Here is a 25301-nt window from a genome sequence, read left to right on the forward strand (position 1 = left end):
GGCCGCCGCCCGCCCGCGCGCCCGCGCAGCCCCACGCCCCGCGCCCGCCGCCGCGCCGCGCCCTCCCGGCCCCGCGCGCCCCCGACCCCGCGCGCCCGGCTTGCACAATGCGCCGCGCAGCCCCGGCCCGTTGCCCCGGGCAACCGCGGGACGCCGGGCAGCGCGGCGGGGGGCGGGGGCACGGCGCGCGCCACGGGGTCGGTCCCGGGTGAGCACTCGGCCCCTCTGCTCGGGACCCGGACCCGCGCCGCTGCGGGTGCCGCACGGGACCCCGCGCCCCGGCCCGCGCGAGTCCTCGCGGCCCCGGCGCGCCCTCCCCGGCCCAGGACTCTGGACCCCCCGCCCCGCCCCGCCCCGGGCCTCTAGGCGCCCCCCGCGGAACCCGGGACACTCTTCCTTGGAACGCGGGCTCGCACCCCGCCCCGCCCGCCCGCCCCCTTCCTCCCGCGCTGCCCTCGGGAGCCCCGACGGCCCCTGCAGCCCTGCGCCGCCGCAGCCCTGCGCGCCCCTCACCCTGGCTGCCCCGCCGCGGCCAGGAGCCCTCGCCCATGCCCCTCTCCCTGCAGGAGCCGCCGCGAGCGAGGGCGAGCCGGAGGCCGCGATGGAGCCGCTCTCGTCCGCCGCAGGGGAAGGAGACCCGAGAGAGGAAAGCAGTCAGTGTCCCCGCCCGTCTTCCAACTTCGGGCGCCCGCGGGCGGAGGCGGCGGGGTGGGGTTAGTGGCTCCGCGGCCCTGCCCGGAGCTTGTGCTCGGGGCCCTTACCCCCCCAGCCCTGCCCCGGAGCCCCCTCACCTCCGGCCCCCTGCCCTGCACCTGTGTCCTCCAGGCTGGGCAGCTTGGGAACGTGGTGCAGGGTCCTCTGCTCGGGTACGGCGCTGCCCCAGAAGTGACGGCGAGCCCCGCCCTTGGCCCGAGTGCCCCCCGGCTTGCCTTTGCGCGGCGAGAGGCTGCCGGTGGTGAACACCTGGGCGGGGCCTCGCTGGGCCCAGGGTAGGCTCCGTTACTTTCCGCGGACCCCTGGGCTGCTCCGGGTCCAGGCTAACGCGGGCACCGCCCTGTTCGTTTAGGGCGATGGGTGAGTGTGCAGGGCGCCTCCGCGAGCTGCCCATGTACCCGCCTTTCCTGTGCTGCTCCCCTTGGGGCTCTGCCGGGAGCGCCTGTCCCCGACTTCCGGCCATTATTAAGTCGGGTTGTGGGTTTTCTCCTATGCAGTTGCAGGGTTGCTTTGTCTCTTCTGGACGGACTCTACTTCTTTGTCAGATAGATGTGTTATTAATACCTTCTGGTCGGTGGCTGCTGTTTTCAGCCACTTAAGGATTCCTTTAGAAAAATCAACCTCTTAGTGGTAAACAAGTTGAATTGTCAATCTTTTCTTCTATAGTTAGTGCTTTTAGAGTCTTATTAGGACACCGGTACCCACCCCATCGTCCAGGAAACAGTATCCTGTGCTTTCCTTTAGAAACTTCATAATGTTACATTTCACAGTTACCTCTGCAGTTTCACAGGGATTGACTATTTTGTATGGAGTGAGGTGCTGGGGGCTGGGCACATGCTCACTCTAACCCCGCGGGGATTCTAGTTGACCCAGCCTGAGCCCAAGAGCACCCTTGTGGAAAATCAGGCCTAGGCCTATTTTTTTTTCTTCATTATGTTTTATTGATTTCTCTGCCTGTCCGGAGTCCATACTGTTTTAATTACAGTAGCTTTATACTAAGTCTTTTTAAAAATATTTAATTTATTTATTCATGAGAGAGAGAGGCAGAGACACAAGCAGGCTCCATGCAGGGAGCCGGACGTAGGACTCCATCCTGGGTCTCCAGGATCACACCCTGGGCTGAAGGTGGCCCTAAACCACTGAGCCCCCCAGGCTGCCCAATACTAAGTCTTAACAGCTTATAGTGTAAGTCTTCTGACTCTGTCCTTCAAGATTTGTTCAGGTGTTCTTAGACTTTAGCATTACCTTATAAATTGTAGAATCAAATTATTAATTTAACCCCTCCTAACCCACCCCACCCCCAATCCTGCTGGGATTTTAATTTTGGTTACACTGAATCTATAGATTGATTTGGGTGAAACTCAGCATTTTGTTAATACTGAGTCTTTCAACCCAGGAACCTTTAGTTCTTTGATTCTTGTCAACAGTATGCAGTTTTCAGGGTACAGGTATGGAAGATCTCTTTTGTTAGATTTACTCATAGATTATTTGATGTTTTTTAGAGATGAAATTATTGAGTTTCACTCTCTAATTATTCCCAACGTACAGAAATACAGTTAATTTTATTGTACTGACTTGGCATTTGGTGACTTTGCTAACTAATTCTAATAGCTAGTAGATTCATTTAGATATCTTTTAGATACACAATCATCTGCAAATCTTTTCAGTCTTTATACTTTTTATTCCTTTTCTTGCATTATTGCATTGGCTAGTACTTTCAGTATAATGTTGAATAGAATTGATATAGTGGATATCCTTTTTTGTTCCGAAACTGAGAGGAAAAGTACCCAGTATTTCAGCATGAAGTATGATGTTGCTATGGGCTTTAAAGGAAGTTCCCTTTTGTTCCTGGTTTACTGAGAATTTTTTTTTTTTTTTTTTTTTACTGAGAATTTTTTAATGAATAGTTATTACATGTGATAAAATGAATAGTTATTACATTTTATCACATGCTTTCTTCTGCATTATTGAGGTGATAATATATACTTTTTTTCTTTTAGTCTATTGTGGTGGATTATGTTGATGGATTTTCAAATATTAAACCAACTTTGTATTCCTGGAATAAACTTCACATGGTCATGTTATATTGTTTTATATTTTTATGTATTGTTTTATAAATGTTTAGGATTTGTATGCCTATTTCTATGAATGAGATTGGCTGTACCATTCTTTTCTTATAAGGTCCTTATTAGGTTTTGGTATTAAATTTATGAACACCTAAAAAGAATTAAAAGGGTTTTCTATTTCCCTATTCAATGAAAGGGCTTATAGAAGGTATTTTTCACCATTAAATGTTTGGAAAGATTGATCTGTGATGCCATCAAGAACTGGAGTTTTTAGGAAACTTTTTAATTATGAAATTAATTTACAAAAATTACAAAATAAGCCAAAACTTTCTATTTTATGTCAGTTTTGATAAAGCTGTATTTTTCAAGGAAAATGTTAATTTCCTATGAGCTGTCAAATTGTTGGCATGTGGATGTTCATAATATCTTATTATCATTTTAATATCTGTACAATCAGTAAAGATGTCCCCTTTTTCCTTCTTGATATTGGTGATTTGTGCTTTCTCATTTTTCTTGATCAATTTAAATTTAAAATTTTAATTTAAATTTTTCTTGATCAATTTTAAAAATTTAAAAAAATTTCAATGGTCCAACCTTTGGTTTGTTAATTTTCTCTATGGCACATCTTTATTATTTTCTGTCTTTCATTTCTTTTTGTTTAATTTTTCTCTTATAAGACTCTTGGGATGGTAGCTTAGATTTCAAATATATGAAATTAAATTTATAAATTTCCCTCTAAATCACTATTTTAGCTGCATCGTAATGCTTTGCTATGTAATATTTTTATTATCATTCAACTCAAACTTTTTTGAGTTTCTCCTTTGGTCCATGTTTTATTTTAAAGTGTGCTGTTTAATTTTTGAACATTTAAGAAAATTCCCAGCTACCTTTTGGTTATTAACGTCTAATAACAGTTGTCAGAGAACTTAATCTATATCATTGCAATCCTTTGAAATTTATTGAGATGCTCTCTGGTCTAGGATGTAATCTGTGTTGAAAGACGAGAAAGTGAGGAACATGGTGTCTACGTACATCATTTAAGTGCAGCCGGATAATGACAATGTTCAAATCTGCTATATTCTGCCGATTCTTTGTTTACTCTTTTTTTTTTTTTTACTTTAAATTCTTTTAAATTTATTTATTTGAGAAAGAGAGAGAGCACACAAGTGGGGTGGGGGGGAGGGGCAGAGTGAGAGGGAGAAGCCGATTCCCCTTGGAGCAGGGAGCCAGATGCAGGACTTGATCCAGGGACCCTGAGATCATGACCTGAGCTGAAGGCAGATGCTTAACCTACTGAGCCACCCAGGTGCCCCTTTTGTTTAATCTTTCATTTACTGAGAGAAGTAGGTTAAATAATCTCAATATGATTGTAGATTTTCTATGTCTTTTTTTTCTTAGCTTTGTCAACTTATTTTTTTTAAGATTTTATTTATTCATAAAGATGCAGAGAGAGAGAGAGAGAGAGAGAGAGAGGGGCAGAGACACAGGCAGAGGGAGAAGCAGGCTCCATGCAGAGAGCCTGACGTGGGACTCAATCCCGGGTCTCCAGGATCACGCCCTGGGCTGCAGGCGGCACTAAACCGCGCGCCACCGGGGCTGCCCAGCTTTGTCAACTTATATTTTATATACAATTAAGTTCATACACATTTAGAATTTTTATATCTTCCTGACCAATTGATTCTTTTATTTATTTTATTTTTTTCTTAAGATTTTATTTATTTATTCATGAGAGACACAGAGAGAGAGGCAGAGGGAGAAGCAGGCTCCATGCAGGGAGCCTGATGCGGGACTCGATCCCAGGACTCCAATATCACCCCCTGGGCCAAAGGCAGGCGCTAAACCACTGAGCCACCCAGGGATCCCCAATTGATTCTTTTAATACTATGGGCTATCTGTCTTTTGTCTTTAATAATGAGTTTTCTGCAAATATTTTATTTGCTCATGAAAGACACACACAGAGAGAGAGGCAGAGACACAGGCAGAGGTAGAAGCAGGCTCCCTGTAGGGAGCCCGACGTGCGACTCAATCCCAGGACCCTGGGGTCATGCCCTGAGCTGAAGGCAGATACTTGACCACTGAACCACCCAGTTGTCCCTTTAACAATGATTTTAAGTAAATATTAGTATGTATCTAAATATTTACTAAGTATCTCTAAAAATGACATTTTATATATAACTAAACTCTTTTTTCACATTTGATAAGATGGGCAGTCATTCCTTAATAAAACCCAATAACCAGAATACGTTCGTATTTCCCAGAGTTGGTTTGTTCAGATTGGATTCTGGGCGAGGACCACACACGGCATTAGGTTGTCCTGTCTCTTTGCTGTCTTTTATCCTCTTGTGTGAGACCTACACTTACTGATGAGGACAGCCTCTGTTGTGCAGCAGGTCCTACCTGGGGACTTGTCTATCTGTTGCCTGGTGAACAGATAGACACAATGTATGAACATTGTGACATGGAGATGAGTTCTGGAGGCTTGATGAGATTCGGGCTGAGTGTTTTGCGAAGACTCCTTTGAAGGTGGTGCTGCACTCCTAACCTGCCCGTGGAATCTGGGCGGCCCGTTATCAGTGCACCTGAGGAGGGGTGCATGGCACCCGGTGGCTGCCCAAGGCCCCTGAGCAGGGGTGGGGGTTCCCTGGAGAATCCCTCTGAGATGGGACTGGGTGCAGGAGGTTGACAGGCCCACAATGTCGTGAGGAATACAGGCCTGGCAGGGGTGGGGGGTGTTGTGGCGACCCTGGCCCCTACTCGGGCAGCACCACCACGGCACCCGCTCCTCTCCCCTCACCCTCCCTAGGGGTCCAACCCTTGTTTGAGTGGCCAGTTCTCCACACTGAACAGACAGGGAGCTATGCTCTGTGAGGAGTGCTTCCTGCCCAGGCAAGACTCCTCAGCCTCCCTGGTCTCCCCGGCCTCCCCTGCCTCCCCAGCCTCCCCAGCCTCCCCTGCTTCCCCAGCCTCCTCAGTTCCGCCCCCAGTCATAGGTTTCCAGGGAAGTGTTGGCATGCCGGGCGTGACTGACGGCTTCAGGTGAGGATTGTTTGTGCCTCAGCCTCACTCCGGAGTCTCCTGGATGTCTGGGCCGTGTCTGGCCAGCAGCCGTCATATTCCGTGATGCTCCAGGGCCAGTGCTCAGCCCTCCCGCCTCTGTGTCCACGTCGTTTTGCTGCTCCCCTACCGCAGCCTGTAGCTGCCTCCAGATGCCCTGAGATCACCCGGTTCCTGGGTCCCGGGCTGGAATCCCTGCTCTCAGGGACCACAGGACCCTCCACTGGGCACGGGGGTGTGGTGCTTGGAAACCAGAGGCCGGGTGCCTCAGGGGGTTGTTGCCAGGCTGTTTATGGGCGTCTCTGTTCATCCAGACTTTTCAGCCTGAGTGGATATTTGGGTTAATTAAGATATTTCTGCATCTGTTAAGATGGGATTTGTGACTTGAGTCCTTTAAATGGTGAATCTAGTTTGCTTTTCTAGTCCAGCCGGGGATAACCGAGCCCTCTGCCTGCATCGCTGCTGTGGGTGGCATCTCCTGTGCAGGATTCTGTCCTCTGTGCGGGGGTCACGCCGGCCCGTGATCTTGCGGTTCCGTCTGTGGCTGGCCTCGGAAAACGAGCGAGGCGTGGCCTTGAGTTTTCTACACTCGGAATGAATCAACCAAGACTGAACGTTGAGTGTTTACCCGTGAAACCGTCGGGCCTGGAGTTTTACTGATGGGAAGGTTTTGTCCCTTTTCTTTACTAGCTGGTCTCACCAATTGTTCATTAATTTTAAGCCTTTGGCTTGATTAATTCTCTGCTGGATTTTTTTTGAAAAGATTTTATTTATCCTTGAGAGACACAGAGACACAGGCAGAGGGAGAAGCAGGTTGCCCGTGGGGAGCCCGATGTGGAACTCGATCCCGGGACCCTGGGGTCACGCCCTGGGCCAAAGGCAGCGCTAAACCACTGAGCCACCCGGGCTGCCCTCTGCTGGATTTTTAAAAATACTTCATCAGTGTCTCCTTTCTTTTTAGTTTCTTGTTTCTCTTTGGGTTTAAATTTACTGTTCTTAACATCTTGAGACGGATGCTTAACTCACTGTTTTTAGCTTTTGCTATTTTTGAATATATGCATCTACAGCTAAAAATCTCTTTATAAATATAACTTAAGCACCACCCAAAGATTTGCTGTTTGGTGTTTTAATGATCGTTTAGTTAAGAAACACGCAGCACTTTCCAGGTCGACTCCCAAGGCGCGTGGGTTGTTCGGCGCGGGTGTGGAAGGCGCCAGTGGCGGTAGCTCCCTAAAGCGCTGGCTCCTGCATCCACCCTGGCCCTTCTCTCTGGTCCCTGTGTACAGGGCACGTGCGGGGGCCGCGGAGTGAGGGGCTGCAAGCGTGGGCACGAGGCGGCGCAGTGAGGTCGGGGCGGGTCCTGGCAGCGGCCGCTGACCTGCGAGCCCTGGCGGGGCTGCTTTGGGGCCGCACCGCTGCACCAGGACCGGCCGCCCGCTTCCCGGCAGCCTCTTGGCGGCCGCTCCTCCCGCCCTCCGCTGGCCTCTGGCCCCGCCACTTAATTCTGCTCCAAAGCCCCACACAGAGGGACCGACAGAACCGCTCACCGCGCACCCTTTTCTGTCGGCTTCACTTGACGTAATGTCGTGAATGGTTTTTCCCAGCCTGTGCTTTACCTTTTCTTTTTACCAGTTTTAACTCCTACGGCCGATGCTTTCCGCGCACCGCCCGGGAAGGTTTGCCTGATCCAGGGCTCTGCTTTCGCACGGAGGTGTGGGATCCAGTTCAGATGAACTGCAGCGCGCCGAAGGGTGGGGTTAGATTTGTTTCCTGCGTGTGGACGTGCAGTTGTCAGAACCCCGTCCCCACCTAATGGCTCTGGTGCTTTTGTCTGATTGACCGTGCGGGCGTGGGTCTCTGGTGTCTGCTGCCAGCCCTGCCCACCTGTCGTGCTTGGGGGTCCTGGAGGTGCCTGGAGCTCAGGTGGTCAGGGGGAAGGTGTGCGTTCCAGGGCCCTGGGTGAGGTGGAATTTGAAGCCACCAGACAAGGTGACACGGCCCAGGGAGTGGTGTGGACGGGAAGCACGGAGTTGAGGTCCAGGCCGGGGTACTTCCAAGGTCAGGGCATGGCGGGGGCACAGTTCGCAGGGAAGGGGTCCCGGGGGTGCAGGGCTGGCCGGCCGAGTGTCCTGTGCTCGCAGGAGCCAGGGCCCATGGTATCAGCTCATGTGTGACTTGAGCATGAGCCATGTCCACGGTGCAGCCCAGGAAATGGGGATGTGGAGGGTGGTTGAGGCAGGAGCGTGGAGGGGTGTGTGCCACCAAGAGGATGGTTTTCACTTTAATTTTTAAGGCAGTTGCGCTACAACCTGGTGTGTGCTGATGGGAGTCTGGTGCCAGTGGGGGAATAGGCAGGAGGGCCCTGTCAGAGGGAAGGCTGGCCACACAGGCTGGGGTGGTCATCGTGGGTGTGGACACTGAGCAGGGGCAGCGGCCTGCGGAGGGTGGAGGGCGCAGAGGGCGCCTAGGGTAGCAGGAGGGGCCGTGGGGACAGAGGGTGCAGGGAGGAGGTGACAGTGGGGGAGGAGGTGACGGGCGGGGGCAGGCTTCCTGTCCAAGAACCTGGGGCCTCCTACCTGTGCCTTGATGCCTGTTTCTCTTCCGCAGAATTAAAACGAGGAATTTTGCAAGACGTGACTTCTTCCCCCAAATTAGACAGATACAAAATAGCAAGACAATTAACAGAAAAGGCCATCAAGGTAAATGCCTTAGGGGCTGGGGGGCAATCTTTAAAAGTTTTTATTTATTTCAGTAATCTCGTCACCCAACCCGAACTCACGACCCCAAGATCAAGAGTCATGTGCTATTCAGGCTGAAACGTCCAGGTAGGGGTGGGATCACAGGTTTTAAGTGTGGAAACTTGTTTTGGAATTTGGGGAGCGAGGAGTTGCCTGTGATGCGCCGAGCTCCCCAGCCTCCACTGGCCTGGCCCCCAGCGCTGACCCCAGTGGGGCCGCGGGGCAGGTCTGTGGGAGCTGGGGGCCCAGGGATCCGGAGCCCACGGTGCGGGGGATGGGCTGGGGGTTGCAAGTGCCGCCTGGTCCTGGCTGCTGGGGCACCGTGCTCTCTAGGATTTCGTGCCAACGCAGCCCCACCAGCTTGTTCATTCTCGGGTTTTCTATTGAAACCTCGGACCTGGTGAACGGGAGGCTGCAAACATCCCTGCAGACGTTGTGTTAGCTGATTGCACAAGCTTCTAGCTCATAGTACTTTTGTTGGGATGTAGTTCTAAGTGTTTTATGATTCACATTATTACTTTTCACTGATTGTGGGTCACTTAAGTGTAGTTAATGCTTATACTTTTGGTTTTTTTTTTTCTATTTTTTTCTTGTATACAAGATTTTCTCGTTTTGTTACTTTTTTTACTTTTTATTTAAATTCAATTTAATTAATATATAATGTATTATGGTTTCAGAGGTAGAATCAGTGACACGTCAGTTCCCCATAACTCCCCGTGCTCATTGCGCCACGGGCCCTCCTTCATGCCCGTCCCCCAGGGATCCTGTCTGCTCCAGGGACCCTTAATTTATTTCCTGTGATTCAGTCTCTCACGGTTTGCCTCCCTCTCTGATTTCGTCTTGTTTTATTTTTGCCTCCCTTCCCCTGTTTTGTTTCTTAAATTCCACATACGAGTGAGATCACAGGGCAATCGTCTTTCTCTGGCTGTCTTGTGTCACTCAGCGTCACACCCTCCAGGTCCATCCACGTCGTCACAAATGGGGAGATTTCTTTGTCTGATGGTTGAGGAATATTCCGTTGTATATGTAGGCCACACCTCGTGGATCTGTGTTCTGTCCGCGGACACCGTGGCTCCTTCCACAGTCTGGCTCTTGTGGACGTGGCCACTGTGAACACTGAAGTCTAGTTGCCCCTTTGGATCACTGTGTTTGTATCCTTTAGATAAGTACCATTTTTTTCTATTTTGTCACTGATTTCTAGCTTGATTGCATGTGCTTAAGAATGTAATCTGCATAATGTCGTCCCATTAAAATGTGTTCAGACTTGCATTATGGCCAGCAATCTGGGCGTTCGTGTGAAAGTCGACATGGGTTACTCTATTCCTAGTCATCAGGGCAGAGCTGGTTGTTTGCGTTTGTTCAACTCGTTGAGGCTGCTTGAAATCTCTGGGCTGTGTGCTCGGTCACGTACCGAGAGAAGCGTGTTAACACCCTGCTACCAGTGTGGACTCCTTCACTTTGTGGTTGCCAAGGTTTGCTCTGTATGATGGACGGCCCTCTTACCAGGTGCCTCCAGGAGTATCCTCCCGGAGAATGGAATTTTTTAATATATTATGGCATGATTTTCTTTATGTCAGTGATTTATTTTGTCCCAAAGGCTATTTTCTTCCTTTTATGTCCCACCTACCTGTAGGCTTGCGCTTTAGGTTTTCTCAGGTAAACAACATAGATTGAGATTTTTAAAAATCCAGCGTGGCGCTCTACACCCTTCTCCTGGAGCGGTTGGTGTGTTCATCTGTAACGGCTCCCCCGGTGCCCCGGACGCCCCTGGGTGTCCCCGTGTCCTCGCTCCTTCCTCCTGTCCGCTCTGCTCGGTCTCCCCCTCATTTCATGCCTCCTCGTGGACTGATTAACATCTTCTCCCCTCTCGAATGCGTTACGACTCTTGCACTCTGTTTGAAGACAACCTTTTGTAGTTCCCTAAGGAGTTTGGCTCTGTGGGTTTCAATAGCCAGCTTTTCTAAAGTTGTTCCCTTTGACTGTAAGCAGACTGGGAGGTCTTGCGGGTCACTGGTGCTGACACTCCTGCTGGTGGTCCCGTTCCCAGCCTGCCTCTGCGTCGGAGCCGCCCGTCCATGGCCAAGTTCACCGCATCCCTGTGTCCCGGCGCACAGCCCCGTGGGGGACAAGGGCAGACTCTGGATGGATTTTCTGCACAGAAGGAGGCTCACGGAGGCCCCCTGACCTGCTGGATCTTTTATGTGGGTGCTGGAGCTGGAACTCACAGTTCCTGGCCGCAGGCACAAGCTTTCCTGAGTGTGTTCCTGGGCGTGGGGTGCAGGTCCTCCTGGACCGATGCTGTGTAACATCACCATGAGCTTAGCTACATAAACCCATTGATTATCTCATAGCATCTGTGGGGTCCTCCACTAAGGGTCTCTCGAGGCTGAAATGAGGCATCAGCTGGGCTGGGGTCTCATCCAGAGGCTCAGCGGAGAAAGGCTCCCTCGGCTGGCCGGTAGGATCCTGCCCCTCGTGGCCGTAGAAGTAGCTTCCTCAAAGCCAGCGAAGGGGAGAAGGTCTCTACTGCTTTGAATCTGCAACGCCAGGGAAGCCGCGGACCCTCATTTTAAGAGATGCATCTGATTAGGTCAGGCCCACCCCACATGGTCTGTCTTTCGGTGAACTCAGAGTCATCTAATTAGGGACGCCACGAGCTGAGCCGTTCCCCTCCTGCCCTCCCTGCTCCCACACACACTCGTGCGGCACTAGAGCTGACTGCTGACCATGCACCTGTGTCCTGGCTGTCACCCTCTGTGACCCTGGCCAGTGAAGGTGTCCAGGCTGTACCTCAGCAGTGGGGGCCCCAGGGGTTCCAGCATGAGCATGACGCTCCCATCCCCCACCCCTCAGCTGGGAAGGCCTCGGCACCCCCTGCCACCTCCCTGCCAGGTCCCCAGGCCCCTGTCATGTCCACCTGTCACTTCCCTGGGGCTGGCCTTGTGCTATGGGCACTCCATGCGTCTGGCCCTTCCCGGGTGGTTGCATGGCTCTTCCCTCTTGTTTGTCCTCGGACCTCAGCGCCCATCCCCTCACCCCCAAACACAAGACACTGTCCCTTCGTAGAGGAAGGAAACGTCCGAGCGCACACCTCCGGCCCTGCCGCCTCAGTCCCACCTTGCTGATGAGGACTCGCCCTGAGCTGGGGACACGCTCATGGTCCCAGTTGTGCGGGGCCTCCTGGCTTTCGTGTGAGTGAGGCGCACAAGTGCACGCAGCCCAGAGGAGGGCCCCGTTGCCTGCCTGTGTTTGTGCGTTCTCAGGTGTTTCCGTGTGCGTCCTCCCACCCCAGGCACTCTCCGTCACTGCTTTGAAGGCCCCCACACACACAGAAAATTAACCGCCTTGTCTCTCAGTTCTTTAATTTAAAATATGCTCTTGCAATTTGAGGAAAAGAAGATTTTCTCCATCTATGGGCACTACCCAGTGATACGGGCCACCCTTAGAAGAAAGGGCTGGGTGGAGAAGAAGTTTCACTTTCTGCCCAGGGTCATCCCGAATGTGGACGATGACGGAGCAGGGGTGACTGGTACAGTATCGAAGGTGTCTCGTCTCTCGGTGTAAGGCATGCGTGTGGGTCTGTCAGCGGACCAGAGTGAGCCACACCTGCCCGGGGAGGGCTGCTCCGGCCCGCAGGGCCTGGGATTTGGGCCTCCCCTGCGTGTGGGGGTCCCCTGGGGGGGCGGAGGCCGTTGCCTTCCCCAGGCATTCTCACACCAGACCTGTGCTTCCACGTCCCCAGCTGGTGGCTTCTCAGTGTCCCCCGTCCACGACCACAACAGGTCTCCTCCCCTGTGTCTGGGCAGTGGCCACCATCCTTTGCTGTCCCCGCCCTGTCTGTCCCCATTGGTCACTCCTGGGCTTACTCTGCCCCAGGCCTCGCCTCCCGCTCTGCAGGGATCATCTGCACGTCCTTGGCCCTGGGGTCTGCACAAGGCCAGCTCCCGCACGGTGGACGGGACCCGCATCAACCCTGTCACCATCTCACTCCTTGTGCCCCCTGCAGCACACCCACCCCAAAGCTGCCTGCCCCGCCCCACACCTGGGATTCCCTGACCCCAGCACCACACCTGGCGGAGGGACCATGCGGCAGACACCGGGACGGGTCGAAGTAGCCCGAGCCTGATGTCGCCCTGTTGCATCTCAGGACCTGCCAAGGGCCCCTAGAGATGAGGCTGCTGAGGCACCAGCAGGTGCGCTGTGGCTGTGTGGCATGGGGGGCCCTACTCAGGCACTGCAGGCTCTCGGGGTATTGTGTTTGCAGAACATAAACAGGCTGAAGGCAAAGAAAATGAAGAAGTGGCTTTGGAGAAGACAGATGACATCCACGACGTGATGGTAGGTCCCCACACCTGAGCTCCTGTGGGCTAGGTGGGCCTCAATCTCCCTGCGCCTCCTCACACTGTCACCTTCCCTGGGCCATGTCCTGGGCACAGGTGGCAAAGCCAGTCACTCCAGGGTGCTGGATGCATGTGTGAGCTTGTGTGTGTCCATGTGCACCCGTGTACGTGTGTGTCCATGTACACCAGTGTACGTGTGTGTCCATGTGTGCCTGCACGTGTGAGCTCATGTGCATCTGTGTGAGTACATGTGCTTGCATGTGTCTGTGTGCGCCTGTGTGTGAGCTCATGTGCGTGTACCCTTGTGCATGCATGCATTCATGTGTCTGTGTGTACCCTATGTGTGCGTTCATGTGTGTGCTCATGTGTACACCCATGTGCATTTGCACTCATGTGTGCATGTGCATATGTGTGCCTGTGTGCATGCACTTGTCTGTGTCCATGTGCACCTCCATACATGTGTGTGCGCTTGTGTCCTGCCGTTTATACTTTGATGGTTCATGCCACACTTGAACACATGAGACTTATGCCAGAGAGTGACAACAAAAGCTGCCGACGTCACTGAAGAGTAGGCTGTGAGTCCAGCATTTGGGATAAGTCTTAGGAAGTGATGCCTCTGGCTCTGAAAGAGTGGGGAGCAGGGAGGAGACTAGTTCCCCTGGTCACAGCACACCCACCCCGTGCCCACACCCACAGGGGCACCCACAGGCCAGGCAGCTCAGGACATCACTCAGCCACACACACGGTGGCCCCTCAAGGGACACCCGTTGCCAGACTTCCAGAAGAGAGTCACAGAGTACACACCTCAGGTATCATTTAAAATCTGATTTCTACGTGTGGAGGGTTCTCAAAAAGTTAAAATTAAAGCTGCCCTACAAACCCAGCAGTTGCACTACTGGGTATTTACCCCAAAGGACACAGACGTAATGATCTGAACGGGCACCTGCGCCCCGAGGCCCACAAGAGCCAAACTGCAGAGAGGGCCCAGGTGTCCATCCACAGATGAATGCCTAACGGAGGCGTGGTCTATAGACACAACGGGGTATCCCTCAGCCATCAGGCAGGATGAGATCTCGCCATTTGCAGCAACGTGGATGGAACTGGAGGGTTTTATGCTGAGTGAAATAAGTCGGAGCAAACCTGTTATCCTGTGATCTCACTCATATGTGGAATTTAAGAAACAAAACAGAGGATCACAGGGAAAGAGAAAAGAGAGAAGGAGGCAAACCATGAGAGGGGCTGGGGGGTGACGGGCATGAAGGGGGGCTTGGGGCGTGATGAGCATCGGGTGTCGTCGGTAAGTGATGAATCACTAAATTCTACCTCTGAAGCCAACTTTACCACATATGCTGATTAACGAGCATTTAGAGAAAAACTTGAGGGCAGCCGGGGTGGCTCAGTGGTTGAGCATTTGCCTTCAGCCCAGGCTGTGACCCCAGGGTCCCAGGACTGAGTCCCGCATCAGGGTCCCCGCAGGGAGCCTGCTTCTCCCTCTGCCTGTGTCTCTCTCTTTCTCTGTCTCATGAATAAATAAATAAAATCTTAAACTTGAAAAAAAAAACAAAAAACAAAACAACCCTGATTCCCTTTGCTCTCACATCCCCACAACCTTGGATGCAGGGTATTCTCTTTTTTTTTTTTTTAACTTTTATTTATTTATGATAGTCACAGAGAGAGAGAGGCAGAGACATAGGCAGAGGGAGAAGCAGGCTCCATGCACCGGGAGCCTGATGTGGGATTCGATCCCGGGTCTCCACGATCGCGCCCTGGGCCAAAGGCAGGCGCCAAACCGCTGCGCCACCCAGGGATCCCAGGATGCAGGGTATTGACAAGGGTTTTTTCTTGCCAGTCCAGATTGGTAAAAAACGAAGTGCCCTACTTGCTGTGGACTATCAAAAGGGACGTCATTGACTATCACAGCCTGAACTGTGACCAGATGCTGAATCACTACGGGAAGACGGCTTCCTTCACCACCAAGGTGAGGGGGGCCCGGGCGCGGGTCGGCGGGAGCAGGTGCAGCACAGCACTTTCCTCCTGAATCTCCAGTGGCTGAGCTGGACCCCTCGGGGCTCCTCCCCAGGACCGCGGCTGCTGGGCCCATGATCCGTGTCCAGAGTCCCTCGGTACCTGCTCCCCTCGCGCCCGAGCCCCGTGTGCCCTTTGCCCTGTGTCCCTCCTCTGGACACTCAGGCCGGACCTTGGGCGGGGCAGGTGGGCACTGCCACCACAGCCCTGCATAGGCTCTGCGCCCTGGAGAGGCCCTGGCCGCCTCCTCCGCACAAGGGCCTCTGGCTGCGGGGCCCTGGGCACCTCCTGTCCTCCTGTCCTTTTGGTCCCGTGGCCCCATCCCGTTACCCTGAGGGCTGAGGTTCAGGGGTGGGGGTCAGCCCGGAGGGGACAGGCCTGCACGTACCCACGCGGGAGAGGTTGGGTAGAGGGGCTTCCAGGGACGGTGCGGAGGGTCAGGGAGGGGGCTCATGCTGCCCCCAGGGCTCCCCGTGGGGGTCTGGCCCCCGGGCATCCTCATCCGGCCTCAGCGGCTGGCCCGCTTCCGGGCGGGGGTGATACCTGCAGGTGGCCCCGTTGGGCTGGGGTCCCTATGAACACCCCCACGTAGTGTGGCCACCAGTGCGCCCAGCAGCCAGCAGGCATGTGGCACTTCTTCCCAGTGGGGCAGTGAGCTGGGCCCTGAGGTGCAGGGCTTCCTGCCAGGCCCGGTGGGGAGTGCACCCCTAGGCTTGCTCTGTCCTTCCTGGCAGGGGCCCAGCACCCGTCAGCGACCTGGGAGACAGATGGGCCCAGCACCCTCAGGCCCTAAGGTGGCCCTGGCTGGCACGTGGCTCACCCTGTTGTGAGAACCAGCGGGCCAGGGGCAGGAGGGGCTGGGGGGCTGGGGGACTGGGGAGGTTCCGCTCCAGCAGGTGCCCCTCCCAAGGGCCCTTTGGAGCTGGCGCGGCCAGCTGGGCCTGCGGGCGTTCGGGCTGGTTGGAGGGGACCAGCGTGTGGCCTGTGGGGCCCTGACAAGCCGCTGTCTCTGGAGATCGGGCTGTGCGTGAACATGCGGAGCCTGCCCTGGTACGTCCAAGCCAACCCCGACTCCTTCTTCCCCCGCTGTTACGGTCTCTGCACGGAGAGCGAGAAGCAGGAGTTCCTGGGTAAGTCGGGGGCGAGCGCCACGGTGTGGGTGTCGGGCCAGGAGCCCTGCTGAGGGGAGTGCGGGGCCCGGGCAGTGGGCGGCGGGGGGGAGGACTGAGGGCAGGGCCTGGTCCCCGCCCAAGGCCCAGGGGTGAGCTCGGCTCCGGTGGGGAGGGCTTGTCCACAGTGGTCCATGGGCAGCATCTCCCGAGCAGCAGCGGGCGGCGGCTATGCGCAGCTTGGTCCGGTTGGGCTACTGGGGAGGCCGGTGCGGGACGGTCCTGGGACCCCGTGTGCATAGGCCGCAGGCCCCAGGGACGCTGGGAGGAGTCCGGGTGGCACCTGCCCAGAGAGCAAGGGAAAGCGAAGGGCAGGGCAGTGGGCAGCGCTCATCTGGGGGTGACCCGTGTTCCCTGAGCTCCTGACTGGGGGCCGTGGGGACGCAGCACCTGCAGGTGCCGTGCAGTTCGTCCTGACCCCTGCCCCCCGCCCCGGGGCTCCCAGGGACAAACAGGCGCAGGCAGGACCGGGCAGGGTCTTGGGGGCTGGGCGGCAAGCCGGCTGTCAGGGGGGTCACGGGGCAGAGGCCCGGGAGGCAAGGAGAGCAGAGGGGACCAGGCTGGAGACGGCGCTTGTTGTGGGGAGGCCCAGGCGCGGGGCTCGGGCCCTGGAGGAGCTGTGAGGGGAGCGGGGTCCAGGTGTTTCCCAGTGGCAGCAGCTGCTGGACGGCAGGCGGGGCCTCCTTTGCTGGATGAGCAAGGAGAGTTTTGGTTTTGGTTTGGTGAGCAGGTGCTGGAATTTCTTGCCGACCCCCCGAGGGCAGGGGTTGGAGTGGGATTGGGTAAGACAGGCCTCAGGGCGTGGGCTCATCCAGGGGGATGCTGGCTGCCCCTCTGGCCCAAGAGGGCCCTGGGAGCCAGGCCAGCCCCCCACCTGGGCGGGTGGGACCCCTCCCGCCATCTACAGGGAGCACTGTGGCAGCCCACAAGTCCAGGGAGGGGCAGAGGGGCTCCTGGGGGGGAGGGTCCTGGTGTGTGTCCGCGGGGCGCTTGTGCCCTCTGGTGCAGGGCTGAGGACTCAGGGAGTAGGGACGGCACAGTGACCTCCATGGATTCGCCCCGGGTGGGGGTGGGGAGAGCAGCAGAGAGGCGGGAGAGGGCCCTGCATGGTGGGGTGGGAGCCCCCGTCTGCAGAGGAGAGGAGGGAGGGCCAGGCTGGGGGTGTGGCTGAGGCTGAGCGAACCGCCCCCTCCAAGGCGGTGAGGGCGGGAAGCGAGGCCCCTGCAGGCTGGGGGGCACCCAGGCTGAGGACAGCTGGTGCTGGCCGAGGTCCCTGGTCCCCCGCGTCGGCAGAGGGGGCGAGGCCTTGGTGTCCTTTCAGACGACTTCCGGCGTACAGCGGCCTCCAGCATCCTCAAGTGGGTGGTCAGCCAGCAGCACTGCAGCGGAAGCCAACCCCACGGCAGGGGGGAGACCGGCGGCCCGGGCCCCAGCCACAGGAAAGGTGTGTGGGGGCCGGGGAGGCCCGAGCGGGAGGTGGGTGCCAGGAGGGGCAGGGGGGCCATGTGTCCAGGCCGGGTGACAGGGAACGGCTCTCCTTGTGGAGCAGGGCCACCGTGGCGGGAGGCACAGAAACCCAGATAAGTTTTTTTGTTGTTCACTGTCTTAGAGCAGCCTGGGCCGCTGTCAGGTTAGGCAGCAGGTGAGGGAGTTCCCATCCACCTCCTCGCCCCAGCCCCCTCTACCGTCCCCACCCCCACCGATGCTCACCTGTTACGACCCACGGACCCGCAGGGACACGTCCCCGTCACGCACACCACCGTCTGTGCCAGGGCTTGCTCCTGTGGTCTGGACGGAGGTGTGATGGGTGGAGCCAGGGTGATGGCCTCACTTGGAGCAGCCTCCGGCCGGGGCCTCATCACACCCCCCTGTTCCTCCCTCTCGCCCCAGGCCCTGGCCCGCTGGTCCCTTCCCTGGCTCCGTGGTCCTGCCCTTTCCAGAAAGGCGTCTGGCTGGGATCGGCCGTCCGTAGCTTTTGCCCTCGGCTTCTCTCGCTCGGGGACGTGCGGGCAGGGTCCCCCCACCTTCCCGTGGCTGGGTAGCTCATTTTAGCGCTAATATTCCATCGTCTGGCTTATCTATTCCTTCACCGACTGAAGGACATTCTGGTTGCTTCCAAGTTTGGGCAATTATGAGTCAAACTGCTCTAAACCTCAGTTTACAGGTTTTTGTATCGATGTAAGTTTTCTTTTTTTAAGATTTTATTTATTTATTCATGAGAGACACAGAGAGAGAGAGAGGCAAAGACGCAGGCAGAAGGAGAAGCAGGCTCCGTGCAGGGAGCCTGACGTGGGACTTGATCCCGGGTCTCCAGGATCAGGCCCTGGGCCGAAGGCGGCGCCAAACCGCTGAGCCACCCGGGCTGCCCCAGTGTAAGTTTTCAACTTGTTTGAGTCAATACCCAAGAGCATGATTGCTGGATACCGTGGTAAGAGCATGTGTGGCTTGCAGGAGAAGGCCAGGGTGCCTTCCCACCATTGGTGAGTGCACCCCCGCCGCCACACGTCCTCCCAGCGCTCAGTGGAGTTGCTGCTCTGGATTTCGGCTATTCTGATAGCTGTGCCGTGGAAACTTGTGTTTTGCATTTGCAGTTCGCTGGTGACGTATGATGTTGAGCATCTCTTAATATACTTCTTTGCCATCTGTAAATATATTCTTTGGTGAGAAATCTGTTCAGTTTCTCTGCTGTTTTAAAATTTATTTATTGTTGAGACTTTAAGAGGGTTTTCTTTCTTTTTTTTTTTTTTTTGTATATTTTAGGTAACAGATATGTCTTTTGCAAATATTTTCTCCAACTCTGCAGCTTGTTTCTCATCATCTTGACAGCGTCCTTTGTGGGGCAGAAGCTTTTAACTTTAATGAAGTCCAGCTTACCAAGCAGTTCTTTCATGGGACTCTGCCTTTGGGGTTGTATCCAAAAAGTTATTACCACACCCAGGTTCATCTTGGTCTCCTGTGCTATCTTCTAGGAGTTTTATAGTTTTGTGTTTCACACTTAGGTGTACAATCCATTTTGAGTTAATTTCTATGAAGAACATAAGATGTGTGTCTAGATTTTTTCTTTTTCTATATATATTTTTTTGCACCCGTTCCAGCACCATTAGTTGAAAAGACCACTTTTTCCCTTTATATTATCTTTGCTTCTTTGTCAAGGATCAGTTGATCATATTTTTTCCGTCTATTTCTGGGTTCTTTATTCTGTTCCAGTGATCGAGTTGTCTATTATTTCATGAATACCACACAGTCTTGATTACTATAGATTTGTTGGTAAGACTTCAAGTTGAATTGTGTCAATTTTATTTGTTGTTCTTCTTCAATATTGGCATGGCTGTTCTGGATCTTTTGACTCTCCATATAAACTTTATTTATTTGTTTTTTTTTAAGATTTTATTTATTTATTCATGAGAAACACAAAGAGAGAGAGAGAGAGAGAGAGGCAGAGACACAGGCATCGGGAGAAGCAGGCTCCACGCAGGGAGCCCGACATGGGACTTGATCCCCGGTCTCCAGGATCAGGCCCTGGGCTGAAGGTGGCGCTAAACCGCTGAGCCACCTGGGCTGCCCTCCATATAAACTTTAGAATCAGTTAATCAATTTCCATAAAATGTCTTGCTGGGATTTTGATTGGAATTACATTGAATATATAGATTGAATAGGGAAGAACTGACATCTTGACAATGAAACTTTCCTATTCACGAACATGGAATTTTTCACTATTAATTTAGTTCTCCTTTGATCTCATTTGTCAGATTTTTGTAGTTTTCATCATATAGATTTTGTCAGATTTATTTATTTTCATATTTATTTAATTTTGGGGGTGCTAATGTAAATGGTATTGTGTTTTTAATTTCAAATTCCAATAATTCACTTGTGGTGTGTAGGAAAGTGATCCACTACAATCACTTATTAGTTCCAGGAGGCTTTTTTTTGTTAATTCTTCCAGGTTTTCTACATAGATAATCATGTCATCTGTGAATAAGACAGTTTTATTTCTTCCTTTCCAATCTGTATACTTTTTATTTTCTTGTCTTATTGCATTGGCTAGGATTTTCAGTACAATCTTGAAAAAACAGTGATGAGAGGGAGGAGGTCCTGCCTTGCTCTTGATTTTAGAGTATAAGTTTCTAGTTTCTTATCATTAAGTGGAATGTTAGCTGTAGGGGTTGTTTTTTTGTTTTTTGTTTTTTTGTATATATTCTCCTTTTTTAAAAAATATTTTATTTTTTTTTTATTTTAGAAAGAAAGTACAAGTAGGGGCAGGAGCAGAGGGAGAGAGAAAGGGAAATAATCTCCAGCAGAACCCATGCTGTGCATGGAGCCTGACACGAGGCTTGATTCCACAACCCTGAGATCATGACCTGAGCTGAAACCGAGAGTTGGACGCTCAACTAACTGAGCCACCTGGGTGCCCTGTATATAGTCTTTATCAAGTTGAAGAAGTTCCTGTCTATTCCTGGCTTGCTGAGAGCTTTTATCAAGAATGAGAGTTGAATTTTGTCAAATGCTTTTTCTGCATCTATTGATATGATCATGTCATTTTTCTTCTTTAGCCTATTGATGTGTAATAGATTACATCAATTGATTTTTAAATGTTGAGCCAGTTTTGCATACCTGACATAAATCCTATTTGATTATGGCATATTATTTTTTTTATACATTCTTGGATTTGACTTGCTAATATTTTGGTGAAGATTTTTGCTGCTGTGTTCATGAATGATTTTGGTCTAGAGTTTTCTTTTCTCGTGTCTTTCTGTGGTTTTGGTATTAGGGAAGTGCTGGCCTCATAGAATGAGGTAGAAAGTATTCCCTCTGTTTCTATCTACTGAGATTGTAGAGAATTGGTATGATTTCTTCCTTAAATGTTTGGCAGAACTCACTAGTGAACCCATTTGAATCTGGTGCTTTCTGTTTTAGAAGGTTATTAATTATTGATTCAATTTCTTTAATAGATATAGGCCTATTCAGATTGCCCGTTTCTTTTTTTTAATTAAGATTTTATTTATTTATTCATGAGAGAGAGAGAGGCAGAGACACAGGCAGAGGGAGAAGGCTCTATATGAGGAGCCTGACGTGGGACTTGATCCTGGGTCTCCAGGATTAGACTCTGGGCTGAAGGCGGCGCTAAACCGCTGAGCCACCCGGGCTGCTCTGTCCATTTCTTTATGTACGAGTTTTGGCAGGTTGTATCTTTTAATAAATTGGTCTGTTTTACGTCGATTATCAAATCTGTGGATGGTTACAGAGGGTGGAGTTGGTCTCTCCCCGCCCTCCCCAGCAGGTCGGGCTCTGGGCAACTGTGGCTCCTGAGGGCGGGTCTTGTGAAGAACAGAATGGTCTGGCAACCTGCAGGATGGTTACTTTCCTTTTTTGTCAGAAGCAGGACCGGATTTTTCTCCCATATTCACTGTGAGAACCAGGTCAGGTTCCTGGAGGAAAGATTGACAAGAGCTCGGGGCCCTCCCGAAACTGACCCTCCTGGGGCAACGCCGCTTTGTCCACGCAGAGCCTCCAGCAGCTCAGCAGTTGCTACTCAGGTGTTTCTCTGCTGGGGTTGGTGTCTTGGGGTTTCTGCTGAGGGACTTTGAGCTCTGAACCCGCCTGACTTTCTCTGCCGTTTGGGGGTGGTGGTTTTTCTTGTGACCTCGGGTCTCTGATGGAGTAAAGAAGAGTTGCTGAGTTTTCAGTCTCACTTTGTACTTGTTAGAATGTGTTGCAACTTCCAGGCTCCTTCCGAGCCTGAACAGAAAACACAAGTGCAGTTTTACCCTTCAAAATGGCTATTTTTACGTTCTATGAATTTCACCTCAATACAGTTTAAAAATGCATGTTGTAATCTCTACAGCAACCACGTGAGCTGCGGCTTTTCCCTGGGGTCCGCATTGCTGGGGTCCCGGGCGGGCGATGCCTCGGCCCCCAGCCCCACACGCGCCTGCAGAGCCCCCTCACAGCTGGTTTAGCTCTCTTCAGGCTCCTACCCCAGAGCCACGGGGACAGCTGGGGCTGTCCGCTCCTCCTTCCGGCTCCCTGCATGGTCCAGCTTGGGTCCGGGGCCTGGAGCACACGATGCTGCAGGAGGGGTGGGTGCAGGTGGCCTCCCGGTGCCCGCCGGCTTGTGGGTGTCAGGCAGGACTGCCGCCCGGTACTCACCCAGTACCCAGCGCGCGCTCAGGACAGTACAGATGTTGTGGCAAGTTCAGAGGTGGGGTTGCATCGCAGCCCACAGGCTGGGAGTCTGGTTGGAGGGTGTGTGTGGCCGGGGGAGGTGTGCGTGCGCGGAGTCCAGGTGGGCTGCCCGCAGAAGGCGTGGAGGGCTGGGATCCGTGTCCCAGGTGGGCCCCACTGCACGTCCTGTGCTTGGGTTTCAGTTCCTGAGAATGCCGAGTCCAAGCTCATGGGCCTCTCGGGACAGCTCGTGGACACCGCGTGCAAGGTGTGCCAGGCCTACCTGGGGCGGCTGGAGCACGAGGACATCGACGTCTCCGAGGACGCCAGCGAGGACCTCACGGAGGATGAGTGGAAGGACCTCACAGAGCAGTACTACTCTCTCATTCAGTAAGACGCGCCCTGGGCGGAGCTCGGACCCCGGGGCTCACCTGAATGGGGGACATGGAGGGGAAGCATCAGGTGCTGTCTAGGGAGGTCCCGCCTCGCCGATCTTGGTGTTGGGGTGCTTGCCTGGGTGTTGGGGTACCCACACTCACTGCTGCCTATCCCAAGCCCCTGTTGGCTCATAAAAGGATGGCACCCCCTGGGGGCACCTTTGGGTGGCATCGCCTTGAGCAGCACCTTCCACCCCGTTCTAGTGTTTTACCTCTTTGAACCCCAGAGGTGAGCTCTGTGTAGTCAAGGGCCAGCAGGAGGCTTGCGTGGCCCAGCCCTCCTGACTCTCCGGTGCCCCTGCTGCCTGGGAGTCCACGGCGGAGCCTGGCTTACCTCTGTTCTGAGCGCCGGGTCCTTCCCAGGCTGGAGACCCAGCACCCCTTTTACAGCGGCCAACGGGGCAGCTGGGGTAGGAGCGACCCGGGCACCCCTGCAGCAGGAGCAGCCGATGGCCAAGGGAACAACATTTTGGAGAGTCTGCTCGCAGCCCCACACACCATCCCAGGGACGTTTTTGTTCTTTGATTCCTTCTCTCCTTTTGGATCAGTCACTATCTTGTCTTCTTGTCATTGAGCTATGAACACAGTGCAGAGGGTGCCGTGCACTAACTGGATTTGTCCGAGTGGGTGAAATTCTGTGCTTGGCTGCGAAGGCCGCCTCCCAGGTCAGCGCCCGTCGGGCCCCCACAGAGCTCACGCCGGTGTGCCTCTTTTCACCTCAGCTGGTTTTGTGGTGGATGTTCAGGGGCATGGAATCACGCCGGCCGCACTCTCTCGGTTGTGACTCTTGCTTGACAAAGTCTGTGGGATTCATCCACACTGCTGCAGGAACCGAAGCCCATTCCTTCCTGCTGCTGGGCAGGGGCTCATAGATCGTAGACCACGGTTTTCACTCCTCCTGTGGATGAGCAACTGGATGACCTCTGGTTGTTAAGAAACTTCCAGAGATTCCTACAGATTCAGATGCCAGCAGTGCTGAGTGGGCCACACTGCCTGCAGGTGGAGGACAGCCTTGGCTCTGTCCTTCCTTTAGTTTTGCCTTCCTGTTCCATTATGGTCTTCATTTACATTTCTCTGAAGACTGATGATGTGGAACATTGTTTCAGATGCTTATCAGTCATTTGAATATTTTCTTTTGTGAGGTGCTTGTTCACATCTTTCGTGTATTTAAAAATCAGGTTGTTTGTCTCTTTAATTTTTATTTTATTTTATTTTTTAAGATTTTATTTATTTATTAACGAGAGACAGAGAGAGAGAGAGAAAGAGAGAGAGAGGCAGAGACCCAGGCAGAGGGAGAAGCAGGCTCCATGCGGGAAGCCCGACATGGGACTCGATCCCAGGTCTCCAGTCAGGCCCTGGGCTGAAGGCGGCGCTAAACCACTGAGCCACCCGGGAAAGCCCATCTTTAATTTTTATTAATTTAAAATATTTTTAAATTTATTTTTTACTTTTTTGTTCTTATTAATTTTTAAAAAGATTTTATTTATTTATTCATGAGAGACACAGATTGAGAGGAAGAGACACAGGCAGAGGGAGAAGCAGGCTCCATGCAGGGGGCCCGATGTGGGACTAGATCCCGGGTCTCCAGGATCACGCCCTGGGCTGAAGGCGGCACTAAACTGCTGAGCCACCTGGGCTGCCCTGGGAGTCCTGTTTTAAGAAACCTTTACGTATCCAGGGTCTTGAAAATATTGTCCTACGAATTCTTCTAGATGCAGATCTTCATGTGCATGGTCACTTAGGACCAAGGTGCAAATCAACAAGGAAGGGTTAGTCCTTGCACTAGATGGCGTGTGAGCAACAAACATCCTTATGAACAAAGAAGTTGTATCTTGAATCCTGTCTCCTACATACACAAAGATTACTTTGAGATGTTTCACGAGATACGTGAAAGTTATGCGAAAAAGGAAAACACTAGCATCTGCATTCGTGACCACAAGGGAGGCACAGATTCATTAGTTTAATAAGAGCACTAATCATAATAGATCAAGTGGATAAATTGTACTTTATTGAAATGAAAAACTCTGTTTATGAAGAAACAGTCCCTGGAGAATGGGAAGGCGTGCCAAAGTGGGGGGACATACTTAGTACGCGCGTGCCCGACAGAGGTCCCACGGCATCTCACAGGCTCTCTGGACCTTGCCTTGTAGCGGTGACGCGTTCATCTCCAACTCGAGAAATCACTTGTCACAGTGCCAGGCTCTGCTGAATAAAATCACGTCCATGAACCCCCAGACGGAGATCGACGGGCTTCGGAACATCTGGATCATAAAGCCGGCAGCCAAGTCCCGCGGCCGAGGTCAGTCGGAGGCCACCTACCGGTCCCCAGAGCGCCGTGCTCAGCCTGGGCACAGGGGTGCAGCTCCTGACGCGGGTCTTCACCAGGTCTGGATGTTCCCAAGTCAAACCGGGCTGTGCTTTTTATATTACCTCGCCCGATCTTGGCGACAGGCTTATCTGGCTACTAAGGCCGATGCAGGACTTCCTTCCCGCTCCTTACTCACCTGCAAGCACCCGCGCTCTTGGAGGCACATCCTTATCGCCTGTACCTTTTGTCTGACGGGTTCAGGTTTTGTGCCTCGTCTTGTGCAGTAGC

The 25301-nt window shown here is 53.1% G+C and overlaps 1 protein-coding gene across 7 annotated transcripts in view; it reads left to right on the plus strand.

The window, feature by feature from the left end:
- Positions 1-158: 158 nt before the first annotated feature.
- The window catches only part of TTLL8 (tubulin tyrosine ligase like 8), a 48336-nt gene continuing 23193 nt past the window's right edge, over positions 159-25301 (plus strand). For 3 of the 7 annotated variants that reach the window (XM_025455875.3, XM_025455892.2, XM_025455883.3), the window contains exons 1-9: positions 506-653; positions 8442-8533; positions 11963-12101; positions 12837-12910; positions 14762-14890; positions 15953-16067; positions 17428-17550; positions 22472-22658; positions 24856-25004. In XM_025455875.3, the coding sequence (XP_025311660.1) occupies positions 602-653; positions 8442-8533; positions 11963-12101; positions 12837-12910; positions 14762-14890; positions 15953-16067; positions 17428-17550; positions 22472-22658; positions 24856-25004 (1060 nt within the window). In that variant the 5' untranslated portion in view covers positions 506-601. Of the gene's footprint in view, positions 209-504; positions 654-929; positions 1075-8441; positions 8534-11962; positions 12102-12836; positions 12911-14761; positions 14891-15952; positions 16068-17427; positions 17551-22471; positions 22659-24855; positions 25005-25301 lie in introns of those variants that run through there. The other 4 variants (XM_035696074.2, XM_035696075.2, XM_049115221.1 and 1 more) reach the window with 4 other exon arrangements.

The sequence above is a fragment of the Canis lupus genome, chromosome 10 (assembly GCF_003254725.2).
Source record: "Canis lupus dingo isolate Sandy chromosome 10, ASM325472v2, whole genome shotgun sequence".
NCBI lineage: Eukaryota > Metazoa > Chordata > Mammalia > Carnivora > Canidae > Canis > Canis lupus.